This window comes from Hirundo rustica, chromosome 6 (genome assembly GCF_015227805.2).
Source record: "Hirundo rustica isolate bHirRus1 chromosome 6, bHirRus1.pri.v3, whole genome shotgun sequence".
NCBI lineage: Eukaryota > Metazoa > Chordata > Aves > Passeriformes > Hirundinidae > Hirundo > Hirundo rustica.
The window spans coordinates 6,907,964-6,922,842 of record NC_053455.1 but is presented as its reverse complement, the minus strand read 5'-3'; the positions used below and the strand labels follow the sequence as shown (position 1 = coordinate 6,922,842).

The 14,879-nt window shown below is 39.9% G+C and overlaps 1 protein-coding gene across 5 annotated transcripts in view; it reads right to left on the bottom strand.

The window, feature by feature from the left end:
• Positions 1 to 14,879, bottom strand: part of SYNE2 (spectrin repeat containing nuclear envelope protein 2) — a 179,606-nt gene that overhangs the window by 89,286 nt on the left and 75,441 nt on the right. For all 5 annotated transcript variants that reach the window (XM_040067028.2, XM_040067029.2, XM_040067027.2 and 2 more), the window contains 9 exons: positions 12,097 to 12,252; positions 11,470 to 11,735; positions 8,276 to 10,385; positions 7,270 to 7,592; positions 6,429 to 6,573; positions 5,817 to 6,032; positions 5,183 to 5,448; positions 4,283 to 4,439; positions 1,478 to 1,633 (listed from right to left, as the gene is read on the bottom strand). In XM_040067028.2, coding sequence (XP_039922962.1) covers positions 1,478 to 1,633; positions 4,283 to 4,439; positions 5,183 to 5,448; positions 5,817 to 6,032; positions 6,429 to 6,573; positions 7,270 to 7,592; positions 8,276 to 10,385; positions 11,470 to 11,735; positions 12,097 to 12,252 — 3,795 coding nt within the window. The remainder of the gene's footprint in view (positions 1 to 1,477; positions 1,634 to 4,282; positions 4,440 to 5,182; positions 5,449 to 5,816; positions 6,033 to 6,428; positions 6,574 to 7,269; positions 7,593 to 8,275; positions 10,386 to 11,469; positions 11,736 to 12,096; positions 12,253 to 14,879) is intronic.

Here is a 14,879-nt window from a genome sequence, read left to right as displayed (position 1 = left end):
ACCATTACTACTATCCTGGAATATACCAAACATGAAAAACTGTCAATAATTGTAGTGCCAGCTTCCAAAATAAAAGAGAATCGTGTATGAGTGATGTGACACAGTTGGAAATGAGTAAACATATCAAGCTCTGACTTCCTCTGTTTCTACAGCATAAAACCACTGCATCTGCCAATGCTCTGATCATCAGCAAATGATTCTCATTTCAATACTGGGATAAAATTTATCATTTATAGCATCAAATGTACAATTTATTTTCATTTTTTGGCTTGCAGATATAGAAGAAAGCAGAATGACATTAAAATATGACAACTCAGTTTAACACATGCTGGTATCTCCTAATACATAACTGAACTGACCTCCAGTTCCACCATGGTTTTTTTTGTTTCCTAAATGCATTTTGAAAAATTCCAAGGTAGTTTATACAGTTTTCCAATACCTAAATGTGACAAACAAACATTATCTAGCTTCCAGGACTAGTACTTTCACTCAGACAGGTAATGTGTGCTTTGGGATAAGCTTTTATATCTTGGTAAATGAAACAGTAAACAACAAAAAAAACCCCAAAGCATAAACACTGTTTCACTTTTCTTCTCTCCTCCCAGTTGTTGGTTCTGAAAAGACTAGTCTCATTTTGAAACAGAAACTATAAACTTAATCAAATTAAAACTCATAAGCTTTAGTTAATATGCTGCTAAACACTTTATGTAAGATAAGTAATTTGGTAGACACTAAAATGTAACTTGATTTTAAAACTGTTTTATTAAACTTTCAAATCTGATCAAATTAACTGAGATTTAATCTTAAAAATTAGCATTGAACATTATTATTTCTGAAATATGAGAACGGAATGGTTTGTTTTTTGTTTTTTCGGTGTGGGGTTTTTTTTTTTTTTTTCATTTTTAAAATAACACAAATGTGTAAGTAACATTAATGGTAATTGTATCGGGCTGAAAATTTGACCCCAAATTGAGAGTATTACTCAGTTTTCCCTTAATTTTGCTTTCAGCTAACTGCTTATATCCCTTGCAGACAGAATATATTGCAAAAAACTGATGCAGTGGGATTCAGTTATTTAAATTCCCTGATTTTAAAGGAAGGCGACCATGTTCTCAGAGGTGGTAAAAAGAACCATGTCATGATACCCTACCACATGTGCAAATTACATTAAAAAAAACCAGTCTCAAAGTCCTTTTTTAACCTAGTTCTGAAAATATTTTCTCATTTAAGCTATGCAAACTTTGCAATCAACTTCGAGTACTAGCTCCCAGTTTAAGAAGCAGATTGGGTAGAAGACAGCATCCACATAACATTAAAAATTATTGCCATAGATTCTGGCATGTCCATTTTCAATAAAAAATAAAAATCTTATATTCACACTGCTTGCCACAAGATAATTCTAAAAAGAGACTTAGGCATGAGGAATAATTGCAATCTATTGCAAATAGACAAATATGAAAACCACATCAACAGTTACCTTCTCTTCTAGGTCTTGCAATACTTTCTTGCAGTCCCCCAACTGTGTTTCGATCTCTGCAGGGACTATTGTGTACATTTCAGAATACTTGATCCGAAGCTTCTCCATGATATCCTCCAGAGCTTGACTCTCTCTGCTAATCACACTCTGAAGCTCCTACAAAATTAAGAACAACTTCAGCAGTTTTACCCAGTTTTCATTGAGTGCATATGTGTATATGTACATCTCTATGTATATACACACACACTTAATGCGTTTTGTATTTCCTACCGTGATTATGGTTTGGAAAAATTGGGTTTGGGACATCAAACCTGATTTGATTACCTCTGCAGGCAGATAAACTCTACGCAATAGTGACTCATTTAATCAAAAGATGCTTTTCAATCGGTAAGAATTAATTAAACCTGATACTGCTCCACGCTGGGGAAGTGACGCACCGATGCTCATTGACAGCCACAGCAAAGGGACCCTCTGAAGAGCTCCTGTGATTAAACGTTAACCTTTGTGCTCTCCCTTTTGCCAAAAGTGCATTTTTCCCTTTGAAAGACCTTTAATAGCCAATGTCCATCCCTTCATTATTATAAACAACACAAAGGCCACAAAAAGCAACAGGTTTCAGGCTGAAGTGTCTGCTTTCAGGCAATTACGCAGAGCAGCACAGCAGGCTCCTCTCTAAACAGTAGTTTCCAGTTCTGCATGAAGAATGTAGGTTTTATGAGATAAAAGAAACTTGAACAACTGTCTACAGCCTGTGGCCTAGAAAGAAAATCTGAGCTAAGTCCTCCTGCAGAAAGAACGAAGAAATTCATTTGTTTGGAAGGTTTTCTAGAGTTTCAAGTTGGAAGGTTCTGCTTGCTGGCTTTATGGCTCCTTTCCCCAGTGCTCAGCTGTTTGAGAAACTCAAATGTTGACTCGAGTTATTTGGAAAAATTATCCAAACCTCCGACCAGGCAATGAAAGACACTAAAATTAACTGCCTTTGCTTTTCAATCAGGAGTAATGGTAATCCACCAGCTCAGTGTCTTCACTTGGGAATCTTTTCCTTCACACAAATGCAACATACAGAAGAAATATGTAAGACACTGAGATTGATTTATTTCCTGTCATCCCACAACAACTGGGCCTGATATTAAAAAAACCCCAAACCCTCAAAACCATGAAACAGCTGCCTCATTCTCTCAGGGAGAAGGCTGCTGTTGTCAAATGGCTCAGTTAAGTTTGTGCCAATATTTACGGGAGTTCGCAGATTCTGTGACCTGAACTGGAAAGAATCAGTTACAACTCTCCTCCCCAAAACAAAGCGTGTCTCTGCAAACTGGTTTCTGTGTCTTACTGCACATTCACATTTCCCAGATTATTTAACTGAAAAGCAGGTACCTATCAAAACTGTCCCAGTTTTTTTCCTAAGTGAGGATGAGATAATAACATTTCTCGTTTTCATCTGTGTGGGTGAATTTAAAACTGTTGCCACCCAGCTAAATCAGGTTTGTCATCTCAAAATGAAATAGATGTTTCCACCTAACAGGTGCAGTGGAGTCCTGACTAATCCTATAGATTTCATAGGAACTAGAACTAGTAAGGGATGAAATTGCCCTGCAGATTTTGGCTCACTGGTGTTTGGACTATGTAAAATTAATGAGTTCTTCAATCCTTTCAGCTCAATCTTCTCAAAAGGAACAGGCCTGCTGTGACATACTGCTAAAAGAGATAATTCGATGGATTGCTGCTAGCATTTGCTTGTTCCATTGCTGTCAGAAACAGGAACAAGGTCTAAACTCACTTTTGGGTGAGTTTTAGGTGCTCGGAGTAGCAAAGTTTGGATGTGAGGGAAAAGAGCAGGCACAAAGCACCCGCAGTAGTAAATTTTCCCTCTGGATACAAAGAACTCAGTAAAAAAGCAGACACAACCCTAAATTCTAATTATAAATAATTTTATTTCGAAAATCAGCCCTTTTAGACAAATCCAAGGTCTCACCAGAGCAATGCTGGCTCATGGGTTTTCAGATCTTCCTAAACAGGTAATAAACATTTCTCTCTCATGCTAATCCCCTCTCTGCCACCATGGTCTTTGGTTTCTGTATTCTTCCTAGCCCTTTGCTAGGTTGGAGATGCCCACCCAGTTTTTATAAAAGACTCAGCAAAGGCAGCCCAAATTTGTACTACACTTTAGTAGCCTAAAATAAACAAATGATAAAGTTCTATAATTAAAAGATAATTGGATTAAATATATTTAAGAACAGCTTTTTGTTCAAGATTTAAAAGATATGAAAGCAATATAAACACAGTAAGAATAATTTGAAACAAATATAATTCAAATAATAAATAAATAAACATTCAGGAAGTATTAGGAATAACAGCATTTCATAAAGTCCAAAAATGCAGAAATGCATAGACTGCTGGTGGACACTGTGGTCTTGATCAGAATTTGATTTTTAAAAATCATTTACCAGGTTAACCCCCAATTTGGGACATCAAATCCACAGTACCTGAAGCAGCTCTGGGTAGGTAAGCAGAGGGGAAAGCATGCAGGGTGTACATGAAGCAGCCTTTCCTAAAAGGAATGCAGCTGGCTGTGAATTTCTCTGAGATCTGGAAATGCTTCTGTGCCTGCTAACAGACCTCCACAGAGGGAAAGAAACACAAACCAAGGCCATGGCAGGGCCAGTCGTATTCTGCTGAGCCAGATTCCTTGTCTTTAAGTCAATGTGCATAGACCTTGCCATTAATTTTATCTGGAGCAAGTTCAAGCACCAGCATAAACCAGGAGATAATTCTGAATATCACAATAACAGAGCTGTTACCAACCTCCAGCTGTTCTGCCTTTCCATCAGCATCCTGCAATAACACAGATGCAGCATTCTGTAATGCATTTGTCACAGCACTTATTTCTTCAGTGACCTTGTTCCGCTCTTGAATCTCAGCTTTCACAGAATCTTTATGGTCTTGTGCTTTTTTGTACAACCTATGCAAGATTACCAGAAAGAATACGGTGTTTTAGACTCTAGACTAAATAGGAGCAAAGAACATGCTTAATACAGATATTTTGTAGGTATAGATCCAGAACCACATTTGCCTGTAATTTAGGGTGTTTTTCTGTTATTTAATATATGAGTTTTATGTCAATTATTATCTCAGTTTCTTTAAAGTGAGTCCTCAGACAGTGCTGTTTGGTAGATCAAATCAGAGAGCAGGCATATTTAAACAGCAGAGGTCAGGTTCTCAGTCTGAAGATGCTGGCAGAGCAGTTGTTGTTCACAAGATTACCATGTCCAAAAGTAAACCCACAGAAGGGCAAATACAATCACCAGATTTGTAAAAAATATCTGGACTCACTTAGTAAGATGGAAGTCATATTGTTGCAAAAAGCACAAAGTCTGATTTTCCTTAAAGTGGAAAAGCTTAACATTCACAAGCACTTGGAACCTCTAAAACTGACTATTGTTCCTTGACTCCTACTGCAGTTGAACACAAATTGCAGCCCACAAATGACATGGCCAAGGTCAGGTCTTCTCCCTAAATAATATACCCTCATGCCCATAATGGAGACAGCCCATGGGTGAGATGGAGCATTGGTCTGACCCAGGAGAGCATTTATTGTCTTTTCAACTGTATTACAGCTTTTATATATTCTTTGATATCCAGTAAAATCCTGTGCTTGTGAATAGCCCCACCTCATATCTTCAACACAAATTTCACAGCACTTACTTTTTACAGCGCTCTTGCATTGCCTTTATCTCACACAAGGCAGGAAGGGCAGCTTCTCCCTCTGCATTTTCAGCTGCATTCAGGATGTTTCTTATCCGGTGAAGAAGCAAGAGTAAGAGGAGCTGCTGCTGGTTGATGTTTTCTTCAAATGAGTTCACAAAATCAAGTAACTCCACTAGCTCCTCTCTGGTGGCCTTTTCCTTCTCTTTAAGGCTTTCTGGCTGTTCTTCCTGGAGCTTATCGAGAATTATTGCCTCTCGTTCCAGCTAGGTAAACACCATGGCAGAGCATGAGATAAAGTGCTTTTTTATCCCACCATCTGAAGTTACATTATTTATTTACTCACACAGGTGACTAAGTACTGGGAATTACGCATTCAGAACTTGAACCTTTCAAGTGTGACAAAACTGCTGAGTTTGTTTCAACAAAGCACGTAGCCCTGTGCAGAGCTGCTCTGGGTTCAGAGGACTGAATAAATATCCTCACTATTTCTGGCTCTGGGTTCAAGAAAGGGTGGGGGTAACTGAGAAGCAGGTAGGAAATGATGCTCTGCGCTAATCCCAACCCTTTACAGGCCATTTTACTCACGGTCCCATCTCCACCCCCCAAAACATACAGATGCCAAGCAGCTCACCTCTTCATTGATGAATTTCCACTCCTGCTTTAGTTCTTCACAGGTAATTTCCAGCCCTTTGGCTGCCTCAAGCAAACCCAGCCAGTTTTCCCAAAGCACTGTTACAATCCTGCCCAGGGCCCTGTCATTTCCTCTGCATAACTTCATCATCTCTCCAGAGATCTGCCTCAGCTTCACAAGATCCTCTTCAGCAGAGTCAATGCTGGAGACTAAAACCTTACAGGAAAAACAAACACACCAATAAATAAAATGCTACAGTCTGGAGTGTTAATGAAGCATTCAGTAACGTGATTAGGATCCTCTAGGAAAATGGCAGTCACTGCACTGAGCTAGAAGAATATGGTCAGAATGAGGGATTTCTGTTGGTTAAGACAGTGGAGAAAGATGGAGTAAATAAAATGTCTCATTTCTACAGCAGTAAGATATACTCATTTCACATGGTCTATTATACCTGGTCTTTTAACAAGTATGTACATATATATTAATATATTCTGTGGTTTTATAGATACATAAATATAGGATAAAGAATTCCACTTCTTTCTACTATGATGTCCCTTGCAGAGCTGCATTAGTTCTGCATGAACTTTACAAGTTCTTCAGATCCTTTCTTACCTTGCTTTCTTCCAAATGATCCAAAGCTTCTTTATAAGACATTGGAATCTTAGACAAAGACTGCCTAAGCATCTTTTCCAGTTTCTTAAGATTATCACATACTTTATCTTTGGTTTCTGTGTAGCTTTTGTGTTTTTCAAAATACCTGCACGAAACAATGAATGGATCAATTAAATTTGAAATTCGTTGTTGTTGTTCCTCTCTCCAACCATAACACCCAAGAGAATAATTTTTTTAAAAAAAACCTTATGAACTTCTAGTCCTGACTGTTTTGCAAGTTATTGTCAATCAGCATCTATTAAACACTTCAGGTTTGATACCTGAGGTATTCATCACTGGATCATGATCAAGCAATTTAAAGATCTTATACTCTCTCTCCCAAACTTTTCCTATACATTTATCTGAAGGCCTCCAGATTTCTTCTGTATCTGAAGAAAGGTAACCAAAGCCTGTGCCTTGTTTGGGCTTGACTTTCCCAAGCCATCAGAACAGTCTAGGGAAGACATGAATTAGGGACCCTCTGAAAACTATTTTAACCTCCACCAGCACTGAACTAGAGACTAGAAATGTGCTTTCTTCTGATCCTGTGACACTCACTCAAGCCCCATATTTTGGAATATACAAGACATGACTGCACTGTAAAATAGTAGCAATATGGTTATTGTCTGGCAATTTTCCTTCCTTAACAATCACACCTGAGGACAACAGGAATGCTTACACTTCTTTCTGCTGGAATTTCTGAATAGCTGAATTTCTATCACAGCAGAAACAACACTGGATTTATTTTTGGTCAAGTTTCTCACAATAAGGAACAAGATCTATGAAGATCTCTTAAACCCACCTCTGTTCATCAGCTTCCTTTCTTTGAGCCTTCTTCCTTAATGCCAAACTCTTTTCCACCAGTTCTCTTAAAGCATTTTCCAGACATACTTTGTCTTCTGGCTTCACTAGGTTTTTCAGCTTGGAGTGCACGTTTTCTAGGTCAGCCTTTGCAGAGTCGAACTCTTCCTCTCTCCAGTGTGGAGTCTGACAGATCTCCACTGAGCTACAGAGCTCTGCTGCAGCAGCCTGGGCTGGAGCTTCACAGTCCTCAAGGAACCTGGCAGCCCTCTGAAGGGCCATGGTATAAAGCTCACCAGCCCTACATGCCTCCTCCAGGGCATTCTGAAAGCATTAAAAAGAGAAAGGAACAATAAAATAAGGCTGCTGTACCCCTTTGGATCACCACATGTTCTTAGAATTTCACACTTGGCTATCTTTGAGACCAATGCTCCCAGAGCTGGCCTGAGGAGGTGAGAGAGGACACGTGGCAAGCATCTTTGCTACTTATGTAGTCACAGAGCAGTGCTGTAACCCATGCTTTTACTGCCCTCAGGACAGGAATTATGTTCACCATTCCGGATTACATTGGTTTCACCTGTGCTCTGACCTTTTTGATCATTCCCAACTGGTAAAGCTTCTCTTCATAGCAGCAACAAGGCACTTGGATTTTATCATCATCGTCACTATTGAAAATGCTGCCTATAATCACAAGATGACTGCACCCAGTCTCTCTTCAGCTGAATATTTCAACACAGCCTTTTCTTTTCTCCTCTTTACCATTCTTTTCTTGTGCTAATCCCCACTGATTGATTATAATCAAACTGAACACAACTTTCTTTGTATCCTTAGTTTCTGTCATGATTCGTATCCTATCTGCCAATGCAGAGATTATCACAGGCCAATTCAGCTGTTAGAATAAATGAGGATGTGAGTCATGAAAATAAAATTGCCACAGTCACAGACACCTAATCTAATTATTGGGTAAAGGCATATGTCAATACTCCATTTTCATTAAAAATACTTACAACACGGGCAGCAATGTCTGCCTTCAGTTGTGCTTCATGGCCTTGCAGTGTCTCTAACTTTATTTCCACAGCAGCAGCAGGGGATTTTTCTTCTTGTTTTTCCCTCTCCTTTTCCATTATACATTTAAGAGCAGAAAACTTCCCTTCCATCATGTTCTGAATTGCTTCCCATCGCAGCTTTTCATCCTGCATTGTATTGATGTCTATGACAAGTGGCTGCTGGAGTTCTGATTGAATATGCTTTATGATGTGGAATATATTTTCTACTTCATTCTGGCTGCCTTCCTTGTTTACACTTTGTAGCCCAGAGACCAAGTTTTGAAGAAAGTGCTTTAATTCCTCAACATTTTTCTCCAGGCTCTTTATTTCTTTCCTCTTAGATTCTTTGAACGATGTATCAAAGGCCTCATTTTTGTTTATTTGATTTGCTGCCTCCTGGGTTAAGTACAAGATTTGTTGAACTGCCTGCAATAGAATCTGTGCAGATATGACATTCTCAGCAGGAGAAGAGCTGGAGCTATCATTTAGGATATTAGCTTCTTTTCTTACAGTGGATGTCACAGTCTGGATTTCATTTAGCAATCCTTGAATCTTTTCCCATTCCCCAACAATATTTTCCAAGTGCATTATTTTCCCTTTAATTTTATTTTTAACTTTAGAAAATTTAGTTTGCAATTCATCCAGCTGCAGTGAGTCCCATTTCAGACCTACACACTCAAATATTTCCTTGTACTTCATTACTTGTGACAAACTTGACTGAAAAGCCAACACTTTTTCTTTCAGTTCTTGACATTTGTCCCTCAGTCCCTGCTTGGCACCTACTAATTCATCATCTTTCAGGTTCACTTCACCATCCTGTAGGGCATCAAGGTCCTGCTGCAGGGAAGCTATTCCTGCAGCAAACTCTCTGGAGACAGCTGTCTTTTGTTCCACTTCGTGAAGTTTACTTTGAATTTGCCTCTGTGTCTTCCTGGCTCTATTCTTCAGACTTCTTAACTGATCAATCAAGAACAGTTGTTCAGACAGGCTCAGCTGCCCAGCTGTGACCTGACTCTCTTTACAGTGGGATGAGATGAGCACTTCTATTTCCTGTATGTCCTTTAGCATCTCCTTCAGAATGGCTTGCTGGCTGACCAGCTCTGAGCATGTGCTGCTTTGGTTTGGGTCAGGCCTGGCCAGCAGCTCGGCTTTGCAAAGCTGAGAGTGAACTTTGTCTATTTCTGCAGTGAGTCTTTGCCTCTCCTCCAGCTGGAGCTCCAAGTGCTGCAATCTTTGAGCAGATTTTAAAACAAGAGCCTTGTATGAATTCTTCAATGTTTGTAAGAGGAAGGTCATATCAGAGACCTCCTCTGGCTCCAGGCTGGGAAGGATGTGCTGCAGCCCATAATCCAGGGATACAATCACAGGTTCTCTGTTCAGGATGTCTGTGTTCATAAGCTGACAATTTCTGATCTGTGATTTGACATCACTGGGGAAAAGTGCTGCTTTCTCATCGAGGTGAGACAGTGAATCTTTGACCCAGGAAATATTTTCTTTCAGCCTCTTCATCATTTCATGTTTCATGAGAGCAGAACCGGTGGCCTGAATATCCTCTTGAGGAGTTTGTTGTACCGATAATGCTTCCAATTTGCTCTGCAAATCCTGTATAGAGTTCTCCAAAGCCACCTTCTCTTGATCACTCCAAATTCTTTTCATCTGCAGATCAATCCTTCTTTTTAATAGAGACAGACCATGTTTAATGTCCTGTAGCGCTGTGGTCCAAATTAGAGGCTCTTTGGCCTTTCCTGCAGCTGAGGAATGTAACTCAGCTTGCAAATACTGTTCTTGTATCAGCCTCCGAATATCCCGTGCTTTATTCATAAGCAGGTTAAATTCATCGATTTCTGCCACAACCTGGTCATGTTTCTTTTGCACTGCTTGTTCCATGTGCTGCCACCAGTGCTCCAGCTGCCTCATTTGGCTCTCTGTCAACACTTTATCCATGCATGTCAAATGCTGAGATAAAACTTCTTGCTGACTTTGTAACTGGTTTAAGACATCTCTTTCTTTTCGTAAGGACTCTATGCATGCCTTAATTTTCTCCAGAAGAACTGTGTTGTTCACAGGACCCCTGCCAAAAACATGAGTAGTGTTTAAAAAGAATTAATCCTCCTTATACATTGACTTTTTAAAACCAAATTTCACTGTTTAGAGCACAATTCACTAACTTTATTCACTTAATCACATGTACCTCTCAATGTTCCCTTAGGCATTCCCTAACCACCCTTGCAGTATCATTATTTCTTGCTTATCTGTAAAGCACTCACTATTCATAGGTATCTGTGCAGACAAAGTATGTTCTATTGTATATTCTCTAAAACGGCACCATCTACTAATATAGGAAAAATATATATTTAAAAATCAGCAACAGTATTATGTCATCTCTAAGTGAATTAACAACATTTTATAGGAACTTCTGGTTGACAATGAAGATAAAACTTGGCTATAAAAAAATTGAGCAATTTCCATTCATGCAAGGTAAAAACTCTTGCAAATGAATCTACTCATCTTTTATTTCTGGGAGTATTTTAAAATGCCCATCTAAAGTACACTTAGCAGATAGATTTTTATTACATCTTTTTTAATCTCTTTGCTGTAAACTAACCATTCCATAAGTTTTAAATGCTTTCAAATTGTTTTGGTACATTACCATGACAAACTAGTTTTGTGTTTTGAAGACTAATTCACAAAACAAAGAAAATAATTTTTGTGCACTGGTTGCCTCTGAATTGATAACGTAGGCTTATTGCCATGGAATTTTTCCTATCAAGTAAGAGTAGTTTTCAGAATAAAGAGATATTTCATTCAGAAAAAAGTATAGAATTAACAAGTCCATAAAGAAAAATGAGTATTTCACATTTGCCACATTAAAAAAAAAAAAAAAGATGAATTTTTTTAATAGGTTTTTAGCCCAGCAACTACTTCTTTGTTTTGCCTAAAGAATAAAGAGAGTAGATGCTATTTAAGGATAGCAGAGAGCCACCAGAAATTCTTCTGCTTAACTCTGTTAAAAAACTTCCAAACCTCTAAGACTTCTCTTGAAGTGGCTATAACTCCACATTCTTGTCTGAGCATTGCTGAAGCACGTCACGAAATTCAGTGTAGAACCATATTTATTCTGCAACCTCTTAACCAAGCCCCTCCACTATACTTACATTTTTATGTTATCTTTTTCTGTTGACAAATTTTTCATGGAGGACTGTGCAGCAGCAAGATTTTTCTGGTATTCATTAATTAAACAGCGCTGTTGTTGCTTCACTGCCTTAACAGCTTCCAGTTCCTGGAGCAGCCTGTCCCAGCAGGGCACCGCAGGCTCCGTGGTTTGCAGCTCTGCTCCGTTTGATCCTGTTCCATTGGGAATTGCTTCTTCACTATGGCACAGAGACTTGGCTTTCCACGTTTCCAGCTCAGTTTTTAAATTCTACAATCAAGCCCACCACAGAGAGGGGGTTAAAGGATGATCTTAAAGACTCTCAGCTTTCCACACAAAATAATGGCTAAATACTGATTCACCTACAAACATTTTCCTGCTCTTCCACAAGCAAAGGAGCACAACCATGGAAAGAATCCTAGCTGTAGCAATCCCTGCACACTGAAAGAGCAGTACAAATTACGGGATTTACATGGACATGCATCAAGGCATGGTGTTTGCAGACAAACTGACTGTGCAGGTAAAACTCAGATAAGGCTACAGGCAGCAATTTTGGTTTGCCCAAGTCAATCACAATCCCGCAAGCGTATCACTACATTAAAAATGAGGAATGGCTTTGCAGTTTCCATACCTCCAGCTCTTTTAGTTGTTCATTTATAAGCACCATATCCAGTTCAGCCAATTCATTTTTCAGCTCATTGACCTTTTGTTCCTCTTCAAAATATTCATTGTTTACTTGCACTCTGGGAAATAGTTCCTTCTGGACAACCACTTCTGCACCTGTGTCCTACAACACAAAACAAGATTTTTATTTCTGAAGGGTCTAGACCAGTAAGTTTTCTGACTGCAGGACTTCGCTTCACGTGTTTAAGCCATGCTGGGGTTGTTAAATCCTGCTGTGGTTCCCCCCACAGCCTCTGGGAATCAACCAGGACCCAGAAACTGGAAGCTCCATCACTGTTCTCCACTCACCCCATCCTGTCAGCACTGTTCAGATAGCTTTGAAATCCCTGCCCATCATTTCAAGTGAAAAATTACATCCTCACCCTCAAAATAACATCCTCCTTGCACCCACCTCTGCTACTGATAAATTCACAGGTCTGTTGTGTCTTCTCCCTCTTTTCCTTACACATTCATGGAACTTTATCCCCTCCTCACACCCACATTCCTTCTGCTCAGCACCTGCCCTGACAATACTGCTGTGTCCTTCACCAGGACACCCTCCTTCAGCTCTTCTTCACAGAGCAGCTCATGCATGAAGCACCTTGGCTGTGACACAAAGCCACGGCTGCCACTGTCACAAGTGCTATCCAAACTCTGGGGTAAGGTGAGAGCAGAGGGAACCATGTCTCAGTCAGGGTGGGGAGGGATTAGGAGGCTCCAGAGCCAGTCCCTGGCACTGCCTCTGATTCCCACGACAGAAGGACTTGGGCTGGGGCCAGGTTTAACATCACCATCATCAATGAAATGTCACAGGCTAGTTGGATCACGTGATCATCCCTTAAAAATCTTTCTGCATTTCCCTTTCCCTTAAAAACCTTTCTGCATTTCCCTTCTCCCACTACCCGTCTGTATCTGGTGATCTGTTCCTTGTATAAAATTTATATGAGTGAATGCATAAAAATACACAGATATTACTGCAGGGTGAGCTTCTCCGTGGTACTAACATCTAAAATCAGCAACAGTAAAAAAAAATTCTTGTCTGATAAACTTCATGTATTGGTACTTTAGACACTGTTTTACTAGAAGCAGCCAGATATCCCTGCAGCCATATATCACTTGTAAGGTGTCGCTGTCATCTGTCCCTTCGTGGGTCATGAGCAATGCAAAATATACCTGTCCTCAAGTGTGAGAAATATACATTATCAGAGAAGAACAGTTCTCTTTATTTGAACTCTAGGTTATTTTCAGTCAAAACTGAAGAGGCCACTCATGAAGCAGTCAGTTGGAGAACTTTTCAATTTCTCTGTGTACATATCCATAACAGTTGTACCAATTCAGACATAAGATTTAATCTCAAGAGACTTTGGAGTGCCATAGAACTGAAGTAAGCATTAAAACTCAGCTAAGCTATCACACAGAAAGGAGGAAATCCACTTCAGCAGATTGAAATATCAACACATCAAAAGACACAGAGAAGTGTCCTGACTTTTAGAAAAACCTTGCTGTGTACTTGTTTTGCTTGTTTATTTGATGCTCTCATTGCACATTGTGCCACTGCCTCCATGGATACAGACAGGGCAGGCTGCAACTCAAATTCTGTGTCCAATTTCGGGCCCCTCACTACATGAAAGACCTCAAGGTGCTGGTGTGTGTCCAGAGAAGGGAAACAGAGCTGGGGGAGGGTCTGGAGCACAGGTCTGGGGTTGTTTAGCCTGGAGAAAAGGAGCCTCAGAAGAGACCTTATCACTCTACAACTCCCTGACAGGAGGATGTAGCCAGGTGAGGTTGGTCTCTTTTCCCAGGTGACAAGTGACAGGAGAGGAGGAAATGGCCTCAAGGTCTGCCAGTGGAGGTTTAGGTTGGATTTTAGGAAAGATTCCTTCACTGAAAGGGTGGTCAAACACTGGAACAGGCTGCCCAGGGCAGTGGTGGGTCACCAACCCTGAAGGGATTTAAAAGACGTGTACCTGTGGCATTTGGTGACGTGGTTTAGTGGTGAGCTTGGTAGTGCTGGGTCATGGTCGGACTTGATGGTCTTAGAAGTCTGTTTCTACCTCAATGATCCTATGATAATTGCACTATTCCTTAGATGCTTTAGTAGTACCCAGCATGACCTCCATAATTTTTCCAGGATCTGAGGTTAGTCTAACAAGTCTGGTAGTTCACTGGATCTTCCCTCACACCCCTTTTGTAAATTGAAATAACACCACTAGCTTCCAGCCACCAGGGACTTCTTCCAAGTCCCAAGACCCTTGGAGATTTTGTTTGGTTTCCAGGGAGAGCAGATGTGCAAGTCCCAGGTAAGACCTGCCCATGGACAGGCCAGCTGTGGGCCCACCTAAGGGTTCACCATGAAGGTTAGATACAACCCTGCCTTCAATTTAAGAATGTGCTGTCCAAGATCAGCAGTCACAGGGCACTTGTCATGTAACTCCTTTACTCTTAAAGAAGAGTGGACTTAGTAAAGTCATTTAGTAATATAACTTGTCATTAATTCAGCTTGAATCTCTTCTCCTTTCTCTACTTTATTTCTTTTATTGTCTTATGCTGCATTTCAGTTCTGAAATGCATTTCAGTTTTCGGCTCTGCCTTCCTTATGATGGCAGAACTATCATAACTAACTGTAATAACATGGAAAGAAGTTTGTATTGATAAACAGTTTAAAGAGAAAGTCTAAATATCATAAAGACTGATTACGATGGCTCTAAAAACTAGGGTGAACTGTGTTTTGAACAGATCCACTGAAAACTA